Source organism: Phodopus roborovskii, unplaced genomic scaffold, assembly GCF_943737965.1.
Source record: "Phodopus roborovskii unplaced genomic scaffold, PHOROB, whole genome shotgun sequence".
Taxonomy (NCBI): Eukaryota; Metazoa; Chordata; class Mammalia; order Rodentia; family Cricetidae; genus Phodopus; species Phodopus roborovskii.
The window spans coordinates 42,932,234-42,958,328 of NW_026126480.1; the positions used below are offsets into that span (position 1 = coordinate 42,932,234).

The window sequence follows — 26,095 nt, forward strand, 5'->3', positions numbered from 1 at the left end:
TGAGTGTATACTAAGGATTCTGGGTGGGCAAATTTCCCCTTAAATCTGCTGGAGACTGAACCAGACAAACACCCCTCCCACATGGGGAAGAATGTCATGTTTCTGTAGTAGGCCCATTACAGTGCAACTGGGTTAACTGCCCCTGGAACAGGCTTGTACCAGAATTCTGTGCCTTTCCTCATAGCACTTAAGGGTGTTCACTTTTCTAGATGTTTTGAAGCCATAAGTCAAATCACTAATTTAGCAAAATATTGGTCTGTACAGGAAGCTGTGTCTGCTTTCTTTTTGAGGTAGCCACAATATTCCAGTCAATGCAGAGTCCGCCAACATCCCAGCTTCTTCACCCTGCTGCATGTGAAGGGCAGAGGCCAGAAGTGCAGAACTTTTCATGAGGCCCTTGGTGGTTCTGCTTGCCTAGGTCACATTGCAGGGGACAGTCCTCAGAATAGGACTGTGGTGCCTTTATTTTATTGACTCTTGTCAAATAACTTTTTGCTCATCAAAGGACAGCTCCCACAAGTCACTCCTCTCCTTCAACCATGTGAGTTCAGAGCACTGGGCCCATTCTTCTGGCTGCCTCAGGGCTGTGTTTTGTCCTATTACTCTGATTCACATCCTAGCATGGCATCGTCTAAGGGTTGCTTTCCTCAGGGCTCTCCATGGACTTTGATCATAAGGAAGCATTTACTTCAAGGTTCCTCTCTGACACCTCAAAAGCGTGCCTGTTTCCGTGTCTCCCCTCCACATTAGAGGCGGAAGTGCATTGTCTGCGTCCATCTGCCTCCTCCTCTCCAGACATAGGTTGCCTTCCCTCCTGTTTTCATGTGTGTACTCTTTACGCTCACACTCTGCTGCATCCCTGTCCCTGCCTGTTTTTTTCTGGTTACTCTCTGTACTCTAGAATGCAATATCTGTGTTTTACCTTCATCCTTGACACACTTCAGTGCCTCCTCGTATCCAGTTGTTCCCTCTACTCCTCACCCCTTAATCCTTCTCCCTGCCAGTGTCACTACTGTTCCTCATAGCCTTGTTCTGTGGTCTCATGCTCCCATGACCTTTCATCTTACTTTTTTTTTTCTTTCTCAACAATGGCCAGACAGAAGGACATGTTTGTCACTGACATCATCAGTAAAGACTAGAACTAATGGCCTTTAACTGAGTGTGGTGATGTCATTGGCATGTGTCCATTCTTGCAACCTGTTTGAGTAGAATTCCACAAAATTCAAAGATAAACAAAGCAAACAAGGTTTATTAAATTGAGAGTAGACATTCCCCTAAGCACAAGCAATTGGTTTAAGGAGGACTGGTCCATAGGGTTTGGGATTCTGCCTTTTTCTCTTCTTTGCCCGGTCTTGTCTAAGTCATTCTCTGGTTGCTATTGATGGATTTAAAATATTTCTCCTGTCATGTTCACATGGAACCTGTTTGGCCATAATTGATTATTCCTTTATGAGTCCGCCAAAGTTTCCTGGTTGGTAGAGTGACTGCATGTCTCCTGTGTTCTCTCTAATAATGGAGCATGTTTATAATCTCTGCACTTTGGAAGCTGAGTCAGGAGGAGTGCAGTAAGTTCAAGGCATGCCTAAGCCACATAGCAAATATCAGACCATTCAGGGCTATACAGCAAGACCTACATAAAAAAATCTTTAAACGGAAACAAACAAACAAACAAAAAATTGTAAAGGAAAAGAATCACCCTGAGTATCCCATAGATAAGTGGGTGCTTGGATTGAGTGAAACCCCAACATCACCCTAACAGTTTCAGATTGGGATGCAGCTCCTAGGCCCTGTTTAGGAGAATACCTTATACTCTGTGGCTTTCCCTTCACTCTGTGAGCACCATTTATAACCCCAGATCTTTCTTTCCTCATCTCTCTGGACAATTGCTCTCACTGTGCCCTGCTTCTATGTTGTGGATGTTGAGACAGAGTAGGACATAATCCTGGCTGAGCTTCAAGCTTCATTTGTAGCTGAGGATGATCTTGAGTTCCTGCTTCTCAAGCCTTCACTTCCCTCAAAGTACTAGCATCTCTTTGTGTTTGGATGGCATCCTATTATCCCCTTGACTCCCTATTGTCACCCTTCAGTGCTCCTTTACTTAAGGATTTACTTTGTTTTTAATTACATGTGTGTGTCTGAATAGTTTTGTGAGTGTGAGTGCAGGTATCCTTGGAAGCCAGAAGAGGGCGACAGATCCCATGAGCTGGAGTTACAGGTGGCCATGAGCAGTCTCCTGTAGGGACTAGGGACCAGGCTATCATCTTTGAGAACCACAAGTGCTCTTATCTGCTGAACTAACTCTATCCCCTCATCATTCTCTTGATTTTTCTTCATCCTGCTTCCTCTGAGCAAACCTTGACCTGTGCAGAATACTGTTCTTCACACATTTCTGGGGTGTCTACCTTTGGGCCTCTTCTAAACTGAGGTAGATATACTGGAGGAACTTGTTTCTATACTATCATAACTTTATCTTCCAAATATCTGTTTTAAATTATAAGATCTATCAGCCAAAAGCATCTTCTTTATTTTCACTTTTTTAAAAAAAATACAATTATGAAATAGTTAGACTTTTACTGCCAGGAATCAATTGTGCTGAATGAATCCTGACCCCCTTCCCTGACACACAATTCTGTTTCCAGGTTTATTTTCTGAGGACTGACTCCCACTAGCAGTGTCACAGAGTCAAAGGCATTTTAAAAGTGGCACTTTAATCTGTCTGCTTGAAAGTGAATGGGTGACGGTGAAAAATTAAGTTTACACTGTACGTTTAAAAGCTAAAGAGAAAATGGCACTGAGAAATCAGGAAAGACACACACACACACTTTAAATGCCTACTTACATAGTTAGTATTTTTATTCCTCCTGTTTGTAAACAATGTGTTGACTTGACTTGAAGCCATTCCAGTCTCAGTAAGCAGCTATGAACTTGTACTCTGTGAGTGTGTTTGCATTCTAGCCCTTCCTTCCTGGTGACACTCCGCTGTCCTTTCCCTTCTGTCTAGGTTCCAAATTGCTCAGTGCACACTCAGATTGGCTTGTATGCTAAAGAAGGCTCCAGCTGGCTGTGGCTTCTGGCTCATTAATTTCTTAAACATTCTTTCTCACTGCTGCAAGGGGCTGGTCTCAGAGCCCCATGTTCCCAACCATTTGCAGACAGAAGCATTCGTGGAAGGCTTGAGTTGCTAGATGAAAGAGCTCTCCTAGAAGTGGCTATAGTCAGGCAGCATGAATGGAATTTTTAAGAAGGATGTGCCTTTACTTGTAAAGAAGGGTTGCTGGCCTCCAGGAGCACAGTGGGCTCCTGGTAGCGGGCTGTGTCCGATGCTTTTCCATCTCAGTGTCTGTATGAGCAGCCGAGTTTGTATCCAGGTGTCTTTCAGATCATAGCTCTGATTGGCTTCCCTCCAAACACAGGTGCATATCAGCCGTCCTGTTCACTCTTCTCTTCAGGTGTAGGCTGTGCAGGATGTCCACCCTGTCCCCATACTCAAAGTGCTGGAGGGGAGATGTATAACCTACAGCCTGCTCCCCGTCTTCACTGAGTCTGCACCCGAGCAGAGAAGATGAGGCAGAGCAAGAAGCCATGACTAGCTTTCCAAACTGAGGCATCTCAAGGCATCACAGCGGGTCCAGCCAACTTGAGTGTTAAGGAGCCAGCTGCTGACACCACCTTCTTCCACTGCTATCCTTGAAGGCCCGTTTAGTAAATGAAAACTGGCTTTTTAATTGGTTTCTGCCCATGGTTCTTTGAAACTGAACAGCTTAAGTGGTTTAAGTTGTTTCACACGGGGTTTTATATCATTAGTGGTACCATGTGTGGATTCCAGTTCTCACAGACTGATATGTTGCTCTGCCACAAACCAATGTGACAAAAACCTAGTGTATGTGTCGGCAGGGGAGGAGGGACACTGTAATATGCTACCGTATTCTTAGCACCTGGAAATTCCTCTTCTGCCTCTTAAAACCTCAGACAGCAAAGCCGGGGTTTTAAAGTAATCCTAGTTATTAAGGTTTGAGTTCATTCAGCAGTTTATCTGTTCTGAGACCCCTGTGGAAATAAAGGCCAAGTAATGCTTTGGACATGAAATGCTGACGTGCTAGCAGTTGAAGCATACTCAAATAGTCTCTTTCATATTGAAGAATAAAGTCCCTTTGCATCCTTGATGACATTGACCTGGCTGTGCAATCTGAATTTGATCCCTATTACCCCTGTACTGGTGGAAGGTGATAACTGACTCCACAAGGCTGTCTACTGACCTCCACACTGATGATGCTTTGGTCTCTGCACTCCACATACACATCATGTACACACATATAGTTGTAACGTGTATGGTTTTTCCCCCTGTCGCCACTGGTCTGGTCCCGCCGCCACGCCGCCAGCCCCAAATAACATACAGAGACTCTGTATTTGATACAATGTTGTTGGCCCTGTTACTTGTTTCTTATCGGCTAGCTCTGCCTTAATTATTAACCCATTTCTACTGATCTATGTATTTCTCTTACCGGGGAGCCGGCGGCATACTGTTTTCTTCAGACTCTCCATCTTGACTCCTCCTTACTACTTCCTATTTCCTCCTTGTCTCCTAGTCCCTCCTATCTTCCTTTCCTATTGGCCAACAGTGCTTTATTATTAACCAGTATGATAAACATATATACATAATGGCATCTCCCATCATATAGTAATAATAAGAAGACTATTAAAACAATATAATAAATAATAAACCCATTTCTTTTTGTTGTTTTGTTTTTTAAAGCTGGCTGTAGCTGTATACTCCTGGAATCTAGCATTGGGGAGGTGGAGCTAGGCTCCCTGGCAAGCCAGCTTACCCAACTTGGCTGGTCCCATGCCACTGAAAGACCCCATCTCCAAAAGCAAGTTGAAGGGTACCTGGAGAATAACATCCAAGATTGACCTTTGAACTATGTACATGCCTGCACCAACCCCCGCACCTACAAAGTAATTATATAATTAACCCTCTTAATCAGCTTTTTCTCATTGCTCTTTCCACATCTCTGAAGACCACCTCACAGGCTATCACTATTTACTGTCCCTAAGGGTAATCTTGATGGAGCTACAGTGCAGTATACCTTACCTGCTTTGTGAGATTTAAATGTCTCCTTGAGTTTTGGGATTTATTATTATTATTATTATTATTATTATTATTATTATTATTATTGTATCTGGATTTTTAGAAAATGCCTCATTTGATGTCAAGTTGCCAGCCTCATATCATAAATATTTCCTTGAGAGATTAGTGTTATGGTCTCTTAATATAGACTTTCTCCAAGCCCCCCAATATTCCCTCCCTTATTCTTCCTCTCCTGCTTCATTCTTTCCCCAAGCCAGAGTCTATCTTTGAAACAAGATCTCCCATGTAGGCAAGCTGACCTTCAAGTCATTGTCCTTCTGCCTTGCCCTTTGGGGTGCTGGGACTACAGGTTTCCGCTACCACATGTAATACAATTTTTCTGCTTTCAAAATAATTTTGTAGGCTGTGATGGTTAGTTTTAACTCTCAACTGGAGACAATCTAGAATTGCCTGGCAGAGAGTCTTAATGGAGAATTGATTAGATTACATTGATATGTGGACATGCCTGTGAGGGATTATCTTGATTGTTAATTTATATGGGAAGACCCAGCCCATTGTTGGCAGCTCCATTGTCTAGGCTGGAGGGCCTGAGTAGTGAGTATAAGAGGCGAAGGCTTGGGGAGAGCAGATGATCAGGGATGCATTTATTCCCTGTCTGCTCTTAGCGGTAGATGTGTTAGGGCAAGCTGCTTGAGATCCTGCCTTAACCTCCCTGACATGATAGACTGGCCCTTGGGATTGTAAGCCATATAAGCCCTTTCCTCCCTGCGTTGATTTTTGTCAAGGTGTTTGTCACAGCAACAGAATGAAAATATAATGTAGGGTCACAAAAAGGGTGGAAAGGTCCAGCTGCCTATTCCCATGTTACTCCCCTCAGTTTCTCCTCTTTTCAACATCCTGAGGTACATTGGTCACAGCTAAGAAGTAACTGCTGAGAATCTCTCCATTTATGAAAATGTTTGATTATATAATTTAATGATCTGTAAAATTCAGAACCACACACATTAGCATCTTTCAAGAATATTTGGAAAGAGAGTAGCTTAGAAATACATACAGGAGCAAATTAAGTGGTAAATTGTGTATGCTTATTGTTTAGAAAGTTAAAAAATCAATTAGTCCCATTAAAATTATTGTTAGCTTAATAATATGATAATGTTTGACTTAGACTTTTTTGAGTTGATAATTCTAATCTGGTTATGTATTTTCAAATTCTCCTCATAAAGTAGAAGCCTTGTTCCCTTCTTTGGAGCCCAATAGGAAGACGGTAGCCTTGGGTCTGAGCCTCATGACCACTGGCTACTTTCAGGGTGATGATTATCTGTGAAAGAAAGAAGCTGCTGTCTGTTTCTTTTTAGTTTTATTGACACAGGGCTCCACTCCATCACCAGGTTGGCCTGGAGCTTACTCTGTAGACCCTGAGTTTGTAGAAGTCTCCTTTCTCTGTCTCCAGAGTGCTTCTATTGCAGGCATGAGCCATCATGCCTGGTTTCTTCTTCTTTCAGAAGTGCCTTCATTTAAAAACAAAACAAAACAAAAAAAACAGTGAGTTATGGTTCACACCAATAATTCTAGAAATTGTGAGTTCAAGACAGGAAGATGAGACATTCAAAGTCAGCTTTGGCTAGCTATGTAGCAAATTCTAGGGCCATCCTGGATACGTAAGGCCACTGCTCAACAAATGGATACATAAATATCCAACATTTTTAATGACATTGGCTTCTCTCTTCCCTGTTCTTCATTCATCTCTCCCTTGTTATGTGGGAGTGATCTATGCCATCTTCATTGGCAGTATGAGCCATCTCACCTAGCTGGAAAGAATGAATAGATGATTTGGAAATGGTGAAAACAGGTTGACATGACACTATTTACAGGAGTACCTTGGGGTCTTGTTTCTCATGTGTAGTTCACCCAAGTAAGTTAGACACTCACAGGAACTCAGACTTGTGTTTGTGGCCATCTTTGAGGCTAACTTGGATGTGGCTCTTTAAAAATCTGTTTATTTGCTGGACATTTGTCTATGAAAAGGGTTTTCCACCCAGTTATTTCTTAGCAAGAAAAAGGAGTCTGTTTTAATTTTATCTAGAGATGATTTGAAGCTGTGTCACTTAAGGTCATGAAAGGCCTTTAATCCCAGCACTTGGGAGATAGAGGCAGGAGAATCTCTGTGAGTTCAAGTCCAGGCTGGTCTACAGACTGAGTTCCAGGACAGCCACGGATGTTACAGAGAGAATTCCTGTCCGGAAAATCAAACAAACAAACAAAAACAAAAGGAAGAAGAATGTTTAGAAATATATGACTATGGAAACTATGGCTTAGGTTATTCAAACAGCAATGTGAAGCAAGACTTAGGAGTAAGAATATGTTATTTGAGTTATTAGATGAGAAAGAAAAAAATATCATGCTTATTCATAGAACTATAACTAGTTTTCAGGTAGGAATCACGGTCACATCCTATATGTCGTTTGTTGCTGTTCTTGATATGTGGTTTACTATAGCCCAGGCTGGGTCTGAACTCATTTTATAGTCAAGGCTAATGTTAAACTCCTGATTCTCCTGCCTCCGCCTCCCAAGTATATGGTTATACCTTGCATTGTCTACTTTTTAAATGAAGTTTTTTGTCTGTTCTAAAATTCGTGTTTTCCACCAATCAAAGCTTTCATACTAGCTGTCTGAGTTAGAGAGGTTAGGACATCATATATTCTTGCATGTCTCAAATATAGAAAACAATCTAAGAGAAAGAGGAGAAGAATAGCGGTTGGTTCCATGGGTCCAGTGTAATTGCAATCACCATGTTCTGAACTGACAGCTTTTCATAATTGCGTGCTTTTAGTAGTAAACATAGAAAATGAGCAGTTTAGTTTGTCAATCGCAGGATTGAGACTTGCCCAGCTTGTTCATCAAGGCTGCTGGCATATGAGGATGTCCACAAGGACTCCCTGCCTGGATCCTTCCTGGATGCCCTTTCTTCTGATCCACCATTGGGGGCTCCTGTGGTTGATGAAATTATGGTGGTTAGGTCTGGCTTTGTTTGCCTATGCCATCTGTACACAGTGTATCTGTACAGTAGGATACTCTGAGTCTTCTTTCATTCCAAAACTTCACTGTATCTTGAGCTCTGTCTGGCCAGGCAGAAGACAGAGGCAAGATGGGAGTGAGCTGGTCCTTAAACTCTCCCTTCCCCGATGTGTGTATGTTTTTTAATCATCGATGAAAGTACCTTAGGAAACAGGAGTTATTTCTGCTCACAGTTGAAGAGAACAGTCCATCTTGGTAGAGACGTCATAGTGCAGGAGCTCGAAATCTTGGTCACATTATATCTGTAGTCAAGAAGCAGAAAGAGATGAACTCTGGTGCTTGGTTTGTTATCTTCTTTTTAGTCAGCCCATGAGAAAGTGATGCCTACATTTAGGGCAGGTCTTTTGTCTTCTGTTAAACCTCTCTAGACACATCTTCACAGATACACCTGAAGTGTTTCTTCTAGGTGTTTCCAAACCCTAGTTAACAGTGAAGATTCACTTTAGCTGTCATACTCTCCTTGCCTTTGTTTTGAAGCAGTTTCTAGTAGCCTTTCAAGGAATGTCTGGGCACATTGGATTATGGCCCAAACTCTGCACTGTCTATACTGAAATAACCCATAATTTCTGCACTTGGAATATTGGAGAACTTTCTTACCCAGCAGACTGGACTCACTGTAGTAAGACCAGATATTTTTACACTGCAGGAAATCGTACACACTTGCAAACACTAGAGCTGAGGAGGGAGCTCAGGCAGTAGTGAACCTGCCTCATAATCCTGAAGACCTGCATTTGCATTCCAGCATCCACATAATAGCTGGATGTAGCAGCCAATGGGGCGGGGGAGGGACGTTACAGAGACAGGTGGATCCTTGGAGCTTATTGTCCAACACGGTTAGCTGATCAATAAGTTCCAAGTTCAGTGAGAGATCCTGTCTCAAAAAGCATGCAGGTCAACTAGTCAGATATATCCCAAATTCATTGCCTTTTAGGTTGTATCTAATGGTGGACCTCTTTATCCTATGGTCTTCATGTTTTAAGAAAACTCAGTTTTCCATAATGACTGTCCTAATTTTCATTCTTCCCACTAGTGCTTTGGGGTTCATTTCCCTCACATTAGCCTGCATTCCTTATGCTCTCTTTGAACCAGTAATCCAGTCAAACCAATAACCTGTCTTTCTCTGCTTTTCATTTGCATTTTCCTCTTCATGAGTGGGAAGAGCATCTTTTCATACACCTGCATGTTGGTTTAATGTCCACTCACATCCTTTACCAATATATAATTAGGCCATTTGTTTTCTTGGTATTGAATTGTTTGATTTTCTTAAACACTTTGAATAGTAAAGTTTTACCCAAATGATGGCTCCAAACATTTCTTGCCTTAACAAATGGTTTCATTATGGTAACTGTTTGTTTTTCTGTGAGGCCTATTAGTTTAATGCAATTCTATGTGTTTATTTTTGCTTGAATTCACTACCCCTAACCATTCTGTACTTTCTTTCAGTATGATATTATGCATGCATGCACATTATATCTACATATATATATATTATAATTGTTATATATAATACATGGGTAATATACACATACGCATATACATATATACACATACACACAGTTTTTGGACTTTTGAGGTAGGGACCCTATCATTATGTAGCCTGGACTGTCCTTGTACCTTCAGTGATCCTTCTACCTCTGTAGATTATTGATTGGATTATGCATGTATGTCATCCATCAAGCCAGGGATTTTAAATATACTTTGAATTGACTTTTGTGTATGGATAAGGGTCTAAAATTTCATTTCTCTACATATGAGTCTCCTATTCCCTCAACACCAGTTGTTAAATAGACAGCACTTTCCCAGAGTGTTTTAGGCATCTTTATCAAAAGTCAATTGCCAAACTTGAGACATGGTCTTCCCCAGGGAAGAGTATATCAATTGGCAGTTTAGTGCCAGGTAGTCAGCCCTGAAAACATATATAACATTATATGGGCTCACTGGTTTATACTTAGGAATATTTATGTATATACAAACACATATATGTATGCAACAACAACAAATGAAAAAAGAGACAATGAATTTGAAGAAGAATGGGAATAGATATATGGGAGTGTGTAAGGAGTTTGGGTTTTTCTGCCCGCCACCGCTGGTCTTGTCCTGCCGCCGGGCCAGCCCCAAATAATACACAGAGACTCTATATTTGATACAATACTGTTGGCCCGGTTACTTGTTTCTTATCGGCTAACTCTGCCTTAATTATTAACCCATTTCTGCTGATCTATGTATTTCTCTTACCAGGGAGCCGGCGGCATACTGCTTTTTCCAGACTCTCCATCTTGACTCCTCCTTCCTACTTCCTATTTCCTCCTTGTCTCCTAGTCCCTCCTATCTTCCTTTCCTATTGGCCAACAGTGCTTTATTATTAACCAGTATGACAAACATATACAGAATGACATCTCCCATCAGGAGTGTTCAAAGGGAGGAAAGGGAAAGGAGACACATAATTATGTTTCTTGAATTCTCTTCTAGACTCTATTCCTTGGTAGATGTGTCTGTTTTGTGCCTGTGCCATGCTGTTTTGATTACTGTGGCTTTGCTTTGTATTTTGAGAACTGGTAGTATGTTACCTCTAATTTTGCTCTTTTTGCTCAAGATTGCATTGACTATTCAAGATCTATTTGTGGCATCATACAAATGTTCGTTGTTGCTTAGTATTTCTGTGACAACTGTCCTTGTGGTTTTGATTGGGCTTGCATTGAGTCTACAGGTCACTTTGGTTTACATAAACATTTTAACAGGATTAATTCTTCTAGGCTCTAAGGATGGTGTTTCATTCTCTGTGTCTGTGCCTTGTATATCTACCAGGAGTGTTTCTGTGTTCAGTGTTTGGATCTTCCTCATCTTGGTTAAACTGTAACTGGTTTAGTAGCTGGTTCTCTGTCGTGTGAATTGTTCTTGTTGGAGAAATCTTTGATTAGGTAGCCAGAAATGCTGTGTTTCCAAGTTTTCAGGCAATGTTGTTCAGGGCAACATGGTCTGGGGAGAGGGGTAATGTAGTGAGATATCTGTACACCCTTTCTGCACCTGTAGCACTAACCACGAAGAAGAGGTAGTCTGAATTTGAAGTGATTTCCTAATATTTAAACATCCTGTTTATAGCCCCTCTCAGAGACATTTTACAAATGTGTATTCAGTACAGTACTAGAGGAGAATATGTATCTTAAATTCATGGTGAAAGGCCCTTTGGTGCAGAAACCTTAGAACATTCCATTTAGCTACAGGTTTGAGATCTTTAAAGGAACTAGACTAGACATGAAGCCATATCTTCCACTGCTGCCAGGCTAGTTTCTTCCTTAAAGTCATAGTGAAAATAAGTAGGATTCTATTTTAGCTGTGCACATCAGGCCTTCTTCCTTTCCGTCTTGCTTTTAGAATAGTGGGGACCCAACACGTCCCCTAGGCTCATGGCAAAGTCCCATCAGGGACTGCTGTTTTCAATGGTCTCTCTAGGGCAGTCTGTAAACAATAGGAAGGTGCCTGTCCTGCAGAAGTAAGCCTACTTGTAAGGAGGGACAGTGGACCCCTACATGAAGATGGAGGTAGAGTCCAAGTGTACTACTGGGACAAAACATATCTCCCACTTTGAGTTGGAAGGCAATAGGCAAAGAAAGTTCTTGCAAAAGAGGTTTTGGCACCCAATTTTGCAGCAGAGAAGAGGATATCCTCAAGAGTATAGGTGCTAAGAGCAAGGGCAATGTGATTTGACAATGTGGTTGGAATATTCATCAGGAGGCACTTGAGTTGGAGGAGGCAACAAAAAGGGCTGGAACAACTCCTGGGAGACTTCATAGGTCTACACATGGATCAAATTAGCATGGTCCTTGACTGTGTGTGTGGGGGGGGGGGTGTATGGAGGGGGTGTGGTGTGTGTGTGTGTGTGTTAGGGCAGGATGTGTGTGTGTGTGTGTGTGTGTGTGTGTGTGTGTGTGTGTGTGTATGTGTGTGTAGAAACATATGCAGGGATGTTTTCATGTTTTCAGATGAAGGTCAGTTAACCTTGGATGTCTTCCTCAATCACTCTTCATCTTGACTTTTGAGACAGGGTCTCTCATTTCTTTATTTTTACCTGCCACTTACTAATTTGACTAGGCTGGCAAGTCAGCAAGACTCAGCCATCCTCTGGTGAATGGATCATCATGCCCTATTGTGTGTGTGTGTGTGTGTGTGTGTGTGTGTGTTGTTTTGTAGTTTTTGTTTGTTTCTTTTTAAGGAGGGTTTAAAGGATTGAACTCAGGTCCTCAGCAGAGGCTTCACCAACTGAGCTATCTCCCAAGCCCTGTTTTTCTTTTTGACTTAATGATAATGGTTTTGCCTAAATATAGGAGATGTTTCCCTGGGCAGCATTTGGGGTATGTAATTCCTTTAAAGAAATGCCACCTAATAACCGTGTTTCTCTCTGACTGATCACCCTAAATGTCTGGATTTTGCTCCTTGTGGACACTGGAGCAACCCATTGAAATTCAGTGCAAGCGGGCTTCATCCCATTAGCCTGCAGCTTCCTGCTAGACAGGAATGGGGGAATATTCCATTTTGCAAAGTTTCAAGTATGTAGCTAGATAATTAGCTTGTGAGAAACATAGTCAATTTTGCAAACAAGTAAAGATTCTAGAAAATAATTAAAATTAGTCATTATTGTGCCACTTTGTGGGTTTACCTTCTACTGTGCTGTTAAGATCTTATCTGAACAAAATTAATAAGGAATAAAAATTATTGGCTGAGCATCTGTTCCAAAGTGACTTCCAGTTTGCATTTGGCCATGTAACTTGAGGTTGAAGTTTGGGATCCATGTGAGAGAAAATCAATTTCTTGGATTCTTGTCGAAGTATGATACCTTCATCATTTTATGTGTGGGATAATTGGTTGAAATGTCTGTGACTTTTTATCACTAAAAAAGAAAAAAAAAGAAGAAAAAGAAAAAAATTCTATAAAATATAAGGATTTTGTTCAAGGAGAATAATCTCAATAAAGCAGTGTTTTTATTTTGTAATTAAAATAACCACATTAGGCATCGTGATAGATCCTGGCTATCTCACAGTTACAGGAAGTGCTGTAAAGTTTGATGAGATGGATAGAATCTCCTCTTCTAATATCTTCTTTGTATCTGGGTAAGAAATAATAAAGTGGAAATTAGAAATAGGAATAGTGGTTCTGGAACACTGCAGCAGCGGCTGAATATTTAGATTGATACAAGAGGATAGGAGTTTAGGGTTCATGGAAAACACCACAGCTGATTGCCTTTTAAGAGATTTATTAGAAGTTATTAATACCATAGACAGTAGTTTGGGGGCCTCTGAGGAGAATTTGTGACCATGTGGCCAAGTCTGGGTCTCTTTTTATGTTTCAGAGACATGGAGGAGGTTCTTTGCTATGTCATTGTTCAGTAGTCCATAGTAGGTAATTGCAGTCGGAGTGTCTGAATCAGCCGTGAGGGTAGGGAAGGCACAGATCTAGAAAAATAAGTCACTGTGGTTATAAGAACCAAGTTAAGAACTGTTCTTGTTCAGTCAAAATGGAGGAGCTATACAAAATGGCGAGGCCATGGCTAACAGATATACCCTGGATAATTTTTCTTGATGACTGGACATCTGAGAGATCTTTCTGGATAGCATATAACATGGACCATCTACAAACTTTACTCACCAAGTACATGGTATCCACATGCTGCGGGTACCAGATGGTCCTCTTAGGATACTGATTAGTGTCAGCTCTGATAAATGAAAGTGATGCTTAGATTCAGCTGCCAATAAGTCCTGAACCTTGCAAAAGGACTGTGAGGTTTTCCTGTTAGGCCCTGGGCACTGTAGGCAGACTGTGAATGACAAAATGATGCCAATCTCCTGAGTTCTGCCTTTTTGTCTTATCTGGTGAGAACTTAGAGGCATCCTTACAGTATACTTCCTTTGGTTTTTGAGACATGGTCTAGCTGTGCAGGCAGTGTAGTCTTGAAATGGACAGACATCCTCTTGCCTCAGCCTCCTGAGTGCTGGGGACCCAGGTGTGCGCCACTGTGCTGGGCCAGTTGTGTGTCTTGGTGCTCATTTACTGTTAATTAATTATTCTTCCATAATCAAATTCTTATTTTGTAGTAATATCCATGATCATATTTGTTTGGCCTACTGTATTTAATTATGGCTGGTCCCTAGCTGATTAAAACTTGCATAACATGATAAACCGGTTCTTTCTTAAACCACTGTTCAAAGTAGTAGTTCAAAGTTAGCCCCCAAAGGCATGGCCATCAAAATCACTAAGGTGCTGGGAAGATGGCTCTGCCATTAAGAGCCCATACTACTCTTTTGGAGGACCTGAGTCAGTTCCCAGCATCCACATCAAGGGTCTCAGAACTGCCTGTAACTTTAGCTCCAGAGCATCCAACACCCTCCTCTAGCCTTCACAGGCACCTATCCATGCATGCCACACATTTGCACATACACACAAATAGAAATAAATCTTCAAAATAATGAGCAAATAAAGTTACTTGGAACACCAGTGCTTGCTGTTGTTGGAGCTTGAGGTTATCCTGGCAGTTGCTGGCTGGGAGTGAAGCTAGAAGCAGAAGGCACACTGAAATGTGGAAAGATAGCACCAAGGCAATTACAGTCCCCACCTTGATTTACATAGAAGCTCTCCCCAGAGAAAGAGCAAAAACTTTCAAAGTCATAAGAGAATTCCATTAAGTTGTGTCATAAAATATGCAAATATACTCACCAAATGGAACAGTTTTTCCCAAATATAAAGAGAGAGTAAAAACTTACTGCAAAACAAAACAAAAAAAAAAAATCACTTTACCATTTTGCATATGAAAATACCAAGATCTTTTAAAGATCCCTACAATAGCATCCATGAAATAGTTCCCAATGGCATAAAAATAGCCTGGGACAATTTGGTTTGTGTGTTTAAATGGGAGAGCTGTTTTGTAAGCCTCCTCAATTCATGTAACAATTTGATGGAAGTCCAATTTGAATCCCAATGGAATTTGTTTCAAACTAAAATATGTGGTTCTGAAGTTTATTTACGAGACAAAATTGGCTTGAGGGTGAATGAGGAGAAGGCTTAGTGGATAAGGTTCTTGGCTGGCAAGCAGGAGGACCCGAGTTCAAAACTTTAGAATCCAAGGGAAAGCTGAGTGGTTGTGAGCACCTGGCTACAACTCCAGAACACTGAGGGTGAAGACATAGTCCTCGTAGCAAGTTAGCTATGCTAGAGCCAGGGTGCCCTGGAAAAATAAGGACCAGGGAAAACAGATAGGCTGAATAGATGTTTATTCAGGGAGAAATAACTTACAACAGAGAGAGATGACCACCAGCAGGTGGTCCCCAAGGATGCCTCCAGATGTCCTCTCTCCAGAAAGCTACAGCATGGCACTCCGAGGTTCCCTCCCCAGACCTCATTATCCCAGGTCACATCCTCACCTGTCCCCACCCACAATGGGTGTGGTCAGTGCAACAGGTTCAGATAGAGAGAATGTCTCACTACACCAGGGAGCTCCACCCTCAATGTAAATAAATAAGAATATAGATGATATAGGAGGATAGATATATAGATGATAGGTAGGTAGATAGATGATAGATGGATAGATAGATAGATAGATGATAATTGGATAGATTTAGTAAGATACCACATGCCAACATCTGATCTCCACCTAGATACTCAAACAGATGCACGTGTGTATAAATGCATCCACAAGATACATTAATATGTGTGCAAAAAAAAAATACTTCTTTTTTGAAGTTAAATATGCCACTGTGGTGCCTCAGGGCCTCTCTCTCTCTCTCTCTCTCTCCCATCCTTCCCTTCCCTCCTTTCCTTTCTTTTCCCAAAAGATTAAATTGGCAGAAAGATTAGAGAAAAATGTGAAAAACAAGAGCCTGAAGATTTGCAATAGTGATCAACAGTCCCAATTGGACAGACAGCTCTAATATGTAAAGTGTAAATTAAGTTAAAACTAGTCTGTTTCTATATATGGAAGTTGGCTGAAGCAATCAGTATTGCAATAGCTTATAGAGAATTGGTGTCAGTCTCTCCTCTCCTCTCTCTGGCTATATACAGTCCACAAGTGTAAGTTCCTCACTTTAAATGATATGCACACTATTAGAACTAAATACAAGACTTACCATATTTTTAGGCCCCTCAAAACATCCTCCTACCCAATTTCTTAGTCTCCTCCCTCATTTCTTATTTTCTTTCACTTACCATAGTGTTTGCACTTTATTTATTTATTTATTTTTGTTATCGTTGAGTTGTGTTCCGTTGTGTGAACGTACCCCAGTTGTTAGGTGAAAGGGAATCGGTATTTGTGGCGTGTCTGAGGCTTAGTATGTGACTCCATCCCAGGCAGTGGCCCTTTTTACTTCTTTGTTATTGGCTTCCTCCAGGTAGTGCTGTCTACACTGCTGACTAGATGAATGGCTATGGAGAATTGTACTTGAGTCTGCTCTGCCATTTTGACTCTTGTCTTACAGCCTTACCTCCTCCTAGTTGCTTACTCCATGTCCAGGATCTCGGAGGCCTTTAGACCCTTGGGGCTGAGCAGAGGGTGAGGTGGCAGATGGGAATGCTGACCTTCTGTCTGCTTTTTATCTTATCCTTTACACACTTGCTTCCCAAGCACATTGTTCTTGGGTCCCCACAGTCACACCCAGCTACAATGGTGGTCTATCTTTTTTTTCTCTCTCTTTCTTTTTCTTCCTTCCTTCCTTCTTCTTCCTCCTCTCCTCTCCTCCCCCCTCCCTCCCTCCCTTTCTCTCTTTGTTTTTTTTTTGAGACAGGGTTTCTCTGTAGCTTTGGAGCCTGGAGTCTGTCCTGTAACTCATTCTATAGATCAGGCTGGCTTGGCCTTGAACTCACAGAGATCCACCTGCCTCTGCCTCTAGAGTGCTGGGATTAAAGGCATGTGCTACCACTGCCCTGCTCACATTGGCTACTTTTAAAATAAATACTGAAAGCTTTATTCTCAAACCTCCTTTGCTATCTTACATGGTTTCAGCCTGGCAAGCTATTGACTGATCTTCTGTACAGCATTTGTGCACAGAGCCACATTCATCTCTGCCTACTTAATGATGTATTAATAATAAGAATTCCGTAAGAATTACCCTGTAACAACATCTGCATTCTATTATGTAAAAGATCAGATTCCAAAACATCTACCTACTGTAATGTTTTTGTTTCTCAAAGTGGCAAGCCTGCTAAGGACCAATTCCACAAATCTTGCCAACATTTTATAAAACCTTTACACAAGTCTTTTAATTCCCACCCCACCCAGAAAAAAAAAAAATGTTGACAAAAAGTCTCCTGTGCATTCCTGGGTCTTGTTGACCCAATCTGGCTGGCCCTTTCCTTCTTTGCTTAATCTGAGGCTTTGTGCTTATAATGAATTAGCCAGTCACCTCATGTTGAGGCTGAACTTTCGAGGAATGAGACACACAGTCACCACAATCAGAATAAAAAAATAAGTGAATTCCTACTCCAGTGTACTTACTAAACTCATTCGGGTCATGTTACAAAAAGAAAAGAAAAAATTCAAGAGAAATGACCCTCTCACACTCTGTGTTTCCTTCACTTTGCCTCCTCCCTCCCTCCCTCCCTCCCTCCCTCCCTCCCTCCCTCCCTCCCTCCCTCCCTCCCTCTCTCTCTCTCTCTCTCTCTCTCTCTCTTTCTTTCAGTCCCCATGCTGATCCAGAACTTACTTTATAGCCCAGAATGGTGTTGAACCCATGATCCTCTTGCATCTGCCTCCCAAGTGCTGGGATTAACCAACCATACCCAGCATACTGTTTACTGTTTATTTAAATGTGTGTGTGTGAGAGAGAGAGAGAGAGAGAGAGAGAGAGAGAGAGAGAGAGAGAGAGAGAGCGAGAGAGAGAGAGCGTGCTCACTCCCATGCTCGTATAAGCCCACATGTAATAAGTCAGAAGAAAACTTATGGTAGTCAGTCCTTTTTTCCTACAATGTGAGCCCTGTGGGTCAAACTCAGGTAGTCAGGCTTGGCAACAAGTGCCTTTACTTTACCTTCTGAGCCATCTTGCTGACCCTCATTAATTTTGTTTTTTGTTCTTGGTTTTTTTTTTTTTTTTTCTTTTAACTTAGTATGTGATATATTTCTCTTCCTATTTCATTCAGCCAATGTGAGTAAAATTGAAGATAGTGTATTTTTATGATCTATGTGTCTGTTTTGCCTGTTTCCAATTTTATCTGTTACTATGGCAGCAATAGAGCCCTTTATGTACAGAAATCCGTTATAGAAATTGTGGACATTGGTCCCCCATTCACTAGCAGGAGTTTATCAAGGCTTTGTTTCTCTTTGTGTTCACTGATGCTGTCTATCATGTCCTAAGACCTGGGAAATCCTGAGCTCTCTAAGGCTCTAATATCACCTTATTTATTGAGCTTATAAAAATAAGACATAAAATCTCTGCTTTACTCTCTTTCTAGTGTTGACATCAAATGAACTTTATTAAGAAGTTGCATACATAGTATATAACCTTCATTGCACCATGTATCAGCTGCTTTTTATTGCTGTGATAAAACACCATGAACAAAAGCAAGTTATAGAAGGAAGAGACTGTTTGGGCTTACAGTGCCAGAGGGAGACTCTACAAGAAGTCAGATCTCAGTGTACAGCAAGGAAGCAGAGAGGGTAAACCGGAAGTGGGGGGAGGTTCTAAACTCAAGGCCCACCCCTAGTGACATGCTTACTCCAGAGAGGCCCCACCTCTTAAATGTCCCTTAACTGTCCTAAGAAGCACCACCTGCTGGGGACTAAGTGTTCAAATACAAACCTATGGGGGATATTCTTCACTCAGGCCACACAACACAAAGTATAGCTTTTATACTTCTTAATCCTTCATTATCGATAACAAATGTGAGTAGATGTTTAAATTATTACATTCAATAAGCAGCAGCAACTAATTGTTATAGGTAACTTCATATCCAAATAGTCCCCTTTGGTATATGTCCTTTAAACATCTTTCTGTAATTACTGCCTCTGTAAAATTGAAATTGATTTTGTTTTTAAAATTAGATTTCTTTCCTCGAATGTCTGGAATGAAATGAGATACTAATACTTTATGAATTCAACCAAGCACGCTATTTAAATTTAATATTTAATTTCGTTGCTAGTAGTTTAAAATCCCTAATAGATGGCATTAATGTAATTTATCAGCCATGCTGTTTTCAGTTTTTTTTTCATGCCTTTTTATAGTCTTGGTTCTTCATAAAATAAGGGAATTATGATATTTTGGAAATTAAATGAGTGAAAATTAACCATATGTTGTTGTATAAAGGCATCATGGTGTTGGATTCATTCTCTCTCTCTCTCTCTCTCTCTCTCTCTCTCTCTCTCTCTCTCTCTCTCTCTCTCTCTCTCCCCTTTCTGCCCTTCTCCTCCTTCCAACAAGGTTTCCTTTTATAGCCCATGCTGGCTTCTAACTCATGCCTTAGTTTGAGTTCCTGGTACCTCTGGCTTCTAAGTCTTTCTGGGATTCAGAGGGGTCAGTAGGCATGTTGCTAGATGTGCACCATCTCCTGCCTCCATGTCCCTGTCACCACCAATCACTCACTTTCCAGCTTCTCTTCTCTCTATTGTTTCTCACTTTCCTTGTGACCCCATGTTGTTGATGATGGTTTTTGAGACAGGGTCTCTGTACATAGCTCTGGCTGTCCTGAAACTCTCTCTGTGGTTCAGGCTGACCTAGAATTTATGGATCTCAGCCTGCCTCTGCCGCCCTAGTGCTGGGATCAAAGGAGTGTGTTAACACACCTGGATGTTCTATGCTTCTGAAACATGTTCCTTGTTGTCAGCATGATGAGAAGCATCAGTGGTAGATCCATTTGAGCATGTTATGTGGGATTCCCAAGTGTGTTTTGGCCAATGTCATCTCTGTGGAGACTTTGAGGAGTCTTTGGGCTAGTTTATAACGTTTTGAGATTTTTCTTTTTACTCTTGGCATTCTGTTTTTCTCATTTTGTAGTTTCTTGTTAGGAACCAGAGCACATAAACATTTCACCCTTGACTTTCCATCTCAAAAACAGAAAGCCCTTGTGCACCATTTTTGTTTAGTGTATCAGTACCCAGACCTTATTTTGATCTGCCTTTGACTTCTCAGTGGAGGGCGGCTCCTAGGCACATCCCTTTCCTGTATTCTGTTCTCGTATTGCTGCTGCTTGCTTGTTGATTCTTTAGTTTGACTCTCTTCCTCCAGATGTGAGTCATCCTGCATCCCCTGGGTTATACACTTCCCACCTTGACTGCTGTGCTGTGCCAGCAGGTGCTGTCTCACAGCAGATGTTTTAAATGCACTGATGATTGTGTCTCTTTACCTTTGACATGCGATCATGAGGTAGGGCCATTCTCAGGGTTCAATGAGATTTGAGATTTAAGTCTTCAAATGGGATTTTCTTTTTCAAGTCACTGTCTTGATGAAAACATGTTGCTTTTTTTTGTTTGTTTGTTTTTTAACCAGGACCCTGCTAGGAGTCATTAAGTATCCTCCTAGACTCAAGTCACCAAACTAGCCTGTCTTTGCTTCCAGCAGCTTCTGTGATGTGAAGCTGCTCGAACACTTCATGGAGTTTTCGGAACCTAGTCAAGTGTTCAAATTTCTGCCTGTGCCCCGCATCCCAAACAGCATGGCACATGTGAGTGGGAGCTCCAGAAACCATGAATCAGCTCCCACCCAGCTGATAAAACTACCAAACTAAATTCACCAGTCCTGTGGCTGCGGCCATTTGTCTTGTACCTGCGCAACTCCCAAAGACCAGGACTGAATCCCCTTGGGGATGTTTTCTTCTAATCCATGTAATTGTCCTCAACCCTTAAACCTTAAATGGCCACAGCCGAGCACTGTGCCAGGGCTGGCTCTCTTTGTTTCTGTTGTACCTAGTCTGTCCTTGCCCTCTCTCTCTCTCTCTCTCCCCCCTCTCCTCCCTTACCCCCACCACTGTTCTACCCTGATGCCACATCTTATATTGAATTATCATGATGCAACAAAAGCCCCTGCTCCTCTACCAGGGCTCCTGTCTACCTGGTTTTGTTCCACCTGTCTTCCCATTGTACCCATCTTTAATCCTTGTCTTTGATTTGACCTGCCTTCAGGCTCCCTTGGCCTCTGTTCCTCCTGTGCCTGCCTCTCTGTTCTACCTGTGTACCCCGCCCCTCCATCCACCATCCACCTTGCTACTGCTCTGAGGACAGACACAAAGGGAATTTAAAACTGGTCACTGAAGCTAGTTTTGTTTGGCGGATGGGGGGAGTTGTATGGTGTAAGTGGAGGAGGGCCTGATTGCTCTGAGCTTTAAGCGCTTAGATATTCTTCAGAGATGCAATGGACACTGTTAGACCCCAAATTTCCTCTCCTGCATTACCTTTTCAGGTGGGTCGTTAGAAGGAGAATTACTCGGGGGATGAGTATTTTCTTTCCAAGACTTTTCAAACCTCTTGCCAAATTGCTTTTTAAAAAGGTTATAGCAATTTACGCTCACACTAGCTGTGTGTAAGAGCCCTCATCCTCTGTACCTTCACGCTCAGCACTTAAATCCTGCCTTGCTGTTCTGCCAGCGAATAACAATGTACCATTTTCATCTTGATTACTAATGAGGTTCACATTTTTTTGTTTATGAGGCAGGCAGTGTCCTGGTTTTTAAGTACAGTTGACTTCTCTGCCCTTACTTTGCAGTCATAGGGCAGACATAGGGATGTCTCTTATTTTTATTTTGATAATTTTGGTTCATGGATAGAGTTCTAGCCCAATCCCCGAATTAAGTTCCAAGAAGCAGCTCTGTACAATTGCTTACCACCAGCCTACCATACTGTTTAAAAATAAAAGCCTCGGTTGACTCCTAAAATGCATTTAAAACAACCCAAAAAGTATTGTAATTTTCTTTAGAATCTATAGAATTAGAAGTCCTTTGTTTCACAGGACTTTCTAGTTCTGGTCCTAGTGTACAACTAACTGATTTCAAATGCCAGGTTCACAAAAACCACTTCATCCATTCTTCTGGACAAATGCATGCACTGGGTTCAGGTGAGACATGAAACTCCTGTGTGTAAACAATTAGCCCTATAGCTGGGTGATGGTGGGACACGCCTTTAATCCTAGCACTCTGGAGGCAGAGACAGGGTTATCTCTGTGAGTTCAAGGCTAGCCTGATCTACAAAGTGAGTTCCAGGACAGGCTCCAAGGCTACAGAGAAACCCTGTTTGGAAAAAAAACAAAAACAACAACAACAACAAAACAAAACAAAACAAAACAAAACAAAACAAAACAAAATCCTTGCCCATAAATGGACTAGTATCCCATTTGCAAAGGACAGGGATGGAAGAGGGGGTGTGTCTGTGAATTGTAGCATATATGTTTCCCTTCAGCTAGTGGAGTCCCATGTTCCAACTTACAATTGTGCTGAGCTAGCGAAACTTGCTTCCTCTAAGAGAGGAGTGGCTGAATGGTACAAATTGCTTTTGGCCGGTTTCCTTAAGTTAAGTAAAGGGGCACAAATGCTGCCAGGCAGCACTCTGCTAACTCCTAGGGGTCGCCCTCTTTCTGCCCTTGCTGGGCCTTCTTTAATTAGCCCCCTTGTCTGTTTGGCTGCATTCTTTAAGATGTTCTCATCCAGATGGAAGACTCCAGACAGGCCATTTACCTCTTCTCAGGACTTGCTTTGTGGACACCAGTGTCTTCTCGGTTCTGGGGGTGGGGGTCCCCCCCCACCATTTTCTTTGCTTAGTGTGGACTTTCAGTGTTACCTGGAAATCTATTCTTTAATGAATGAGTCTGTGTCACCTCTTCTAACCTCTGGCCTGACCCAGGTGTACTGGCTCTCTTAGGAAACCAGAGCCCTGGACCTTCTCAAGCCCCTAGCGGTAGTCTTTCTTTTCCATCTTCTTGCAGTTTGGTATTTCATATTAGGCATGTCGATGTCACCCTTCTGGTTCTAAATCATTGACTCAATGGCTTTGGTGATTATTAAGTGTCAGGCTCATTGCTGAACTGTCTTGATTGGCACTATTCATTTAAACATGTGCTAGGTGCACCTGAATGGGTGCTTTCTAGAAAGCCATTCTCCCCACAGGTTGGATGGTGTGTTCTAGACAGCTGCATCCATGTAGCATTTGAGGCATAGTATTATAGGGGATTCCTTCTCCTTCACTAACTCTCCCTGATAACTGTTTTAATGGGACACAGTGAATCTTTAACTCACATTGGTTATCAGCAACCAAGGGCTCAAATTCCAGCCCAGTAGGGCTGATTTCACACCTGGCTTTCCCACCTACTCTTCTGAAGGTATAGCCTCTGAATCTCAATTTAACCTCTTAAGACATGAAACAGACAGCAAGTCTACCTGTGATTGAGTGGGAACATGGCTTCAGGTGTGGCTAGTGAGCAAGCTAACAGTGATGATGAGCACTCTAGACATGGCATCTCCTAAAGAAAAGGGGGGTGCACAGGCAGCTTCTTTTGAGGCCACTGGGGTGCCAGTTATTTATGTCTTTCCAAAGCTCCCATTCACAAATAAGTGTCCTTCTGTTTAAAAAACAAGCATTATTTAGCTCTTTCCCAGAACACCACCAACTTGGAATCTAAATCTCAGCAATTACCATTATTCACAAATAGTTTACATTTCTGGGCAAATGGAAGATACCATATCATCATTATTGTATTTGTTCAATTTGCAAAATGTGTCCTTTGAGGACTCATTTGGAAGCCTCTGTGTATACTAGAGATAGAAAATGTATTGGACTCTAACATGCACTGTGGAGTGCATGTTCCAAATTAATATAAAAGACATTTAGGCATTCAAATATATTGTTGGAAAACGTGGAATTAGTGAAGAGAATGCAGTTTGGGACCTCATTTACTAAAGAAAAAAATTAGAGATATCTCAAACTGTATCCTCCTTATTATTCTACCAGACTCATACAATTTAATGGAAGTTAGTGTATGTCCTATGTGGTTTTAGATGTCATTAACTTACGGGTACATGTTTAAAAGCAAGAAAGGCTCTGTGATGTCAGCTCCCCAGCCTGCAAGTGAGGAACTAACTGTGTTTATGGCACAAAAACTGCTCAACCCTGGAGTCTCCCCAAAGCATGCACCTTTCGAGTCTCACACACAGGTGTGTGCACACACCCACAGTTACACACTGACTGGACTACTTGGCCAGCTGCTTTGGTACTTTACTCTCTCCAAAACTGCTTTTATTTGGAGCTTACTGTTGTCCAGCTCTGTGTGATATGAAGAATTCCCATCCCTCCCACTGGGCAGTCCAGTGAGACTGCCTTTCTCCTCAGACTCTTCCCTAAGGGCAGAAATAACAGTGGGGTTGCTCCTTAGTGGTCACCACTGAATTAGCCAAGGAGGAAACAGACAGAGTTTGAAAAATGAAATGCCTTTCTTTGCCCTGACCCAAAAAGAGGGTCTGTGCATGCATTTGTCTAATAATACAGGCAACTGATTTCCAAGAATGCTACATAAGTGACTGGGATTTCAATCTTGTCTTTTAATTTTTTGTGAACTTAATTAAGGGGAAAACATTTAAAGTTTTATTTTTGCAGCCTGAATCACCTTTTGTCAAGATGCATTTAATTACTTAATACAGTTAGAGAGGGAAAATATCCACTGTACCTCATTAAAACAAACAGACTTCTGAGATAGGAAGTGACCCAGGCTGTCTCTGGGTGGCCTTGAGTATCATGTAGCAGAACTAGGGCTTCTGCTCAGGTCCCGTGCTTTCCCCTAATGGTCAAAAAGCCAGCTCCATAGTTGACGCCAATTGTTCCCATGAGCATCATCCTTTTCCTATCTAATTCTACTTTCCAATTCACCTGCAGGGGAACTTTGTGGCTTGCATGACAGCTATTTTGAGGCAGATGGAAGACTACCATTATGCCCACCTGATCAAGACCTTTGGGAAAATGAGGACAGATGTCGTGGTAAGTGCCGTTTCTGTCACAGGGCCAGTGGTGGGCGTGGAGGGTGGCATTTGTATTTCCATTTAAAATAGAATTTTGCATAGAACTTGTCTGGTTGATATCTGAAGCCACTTTAGTCTCTATGTGGAAACTTTTGACTAGGATTTTATCTAGAGAACAACTTGGGTCTGAGCCTGGAGAAATCCCATCTGGTCATAGCATCCTCTCCCAGGCTGCTGGGTCACTAACAGTCATGTCCCTTGTAGTCATTAGCTCCTGTCATTTCTTGATTTGATTTTCTATAGCAATAGCTAGTGAGCCACCCTCTTGCACCTTAAACTATCCATTGCTATTAATTAGTGCTAATCATGGACACTCATCAGCATTTCTCCTAATAATGCCTTAGCCTTCCTCATGCAAACTATGATGCAACTTAATTGGGAGAGTATAATAAGGAAATTTATTGCTTAGGAGCTACCTCCCTAATGGCCTGAAATTACACTGCCATATGGTGAACATCCTTTGCAGAGCTGCACCAAACCTGCTGGCACGGTTCCTGGTGAGAAGCTGATGTGAATTCTTGGATTCTACTTCTAAGGACTCAGTAACCCTGTAGAATACCCATAGATTCCTGAGATGCACATCTACCTTGCATAGAGTATTTCCAGAGCAAGGCTTACTACACTTGGCCTCTACCTTACTAAGGGAGGGAAACAAGATGATGTATATATTGATAGCTAGCTAGATTGGTTGATAGATTGATAGCTAATAGATATAAATGATGGGGGATAGATTAATAGATTGGGTAGATAAATATACACAGACAGATATTCATCAAGGAGAAAATCTATAACTCAGAATCATCGCAGTGTACCTTAAATAAAATGTGTATGTTCTTTCATGTCCATGTATTTTAGTTTTCTTTCATTGTCAAGGAAAGGTTTACAGTGGGGACATGCTCAAATATGCAATAAATACTGCATGATATCCTAAGATTAATTTGAAATCATAGCAAGTAAAATGTTATT

General features: G+C 41.6%; 1 protein-coding gene across 2 annotated transcripts in view; it reads left to right on the forward strand.

Annotated features, from left to right (window-relative positions):
• Dock1 (dedicator of cytokinesis 1) overlaps positions 1-26,095 on the forward strand; it is a 484,316-nt gene that overhangs the window by 286,242 nt on the left and 171,979 nt on the right. For both annotated transcript variants that reach the window (XM_051193215.1, XM_051193217.1), the window contains exon 28: positions 24,987-25,088. In XM_051193215.1, the coding sequence (XP_051049172.1) occupies positions 24,987-25,088 (102 nt within the window). The remainder of the gene's footprint in view (positions 1-24,986; positions 25,089-26,095) is intronic.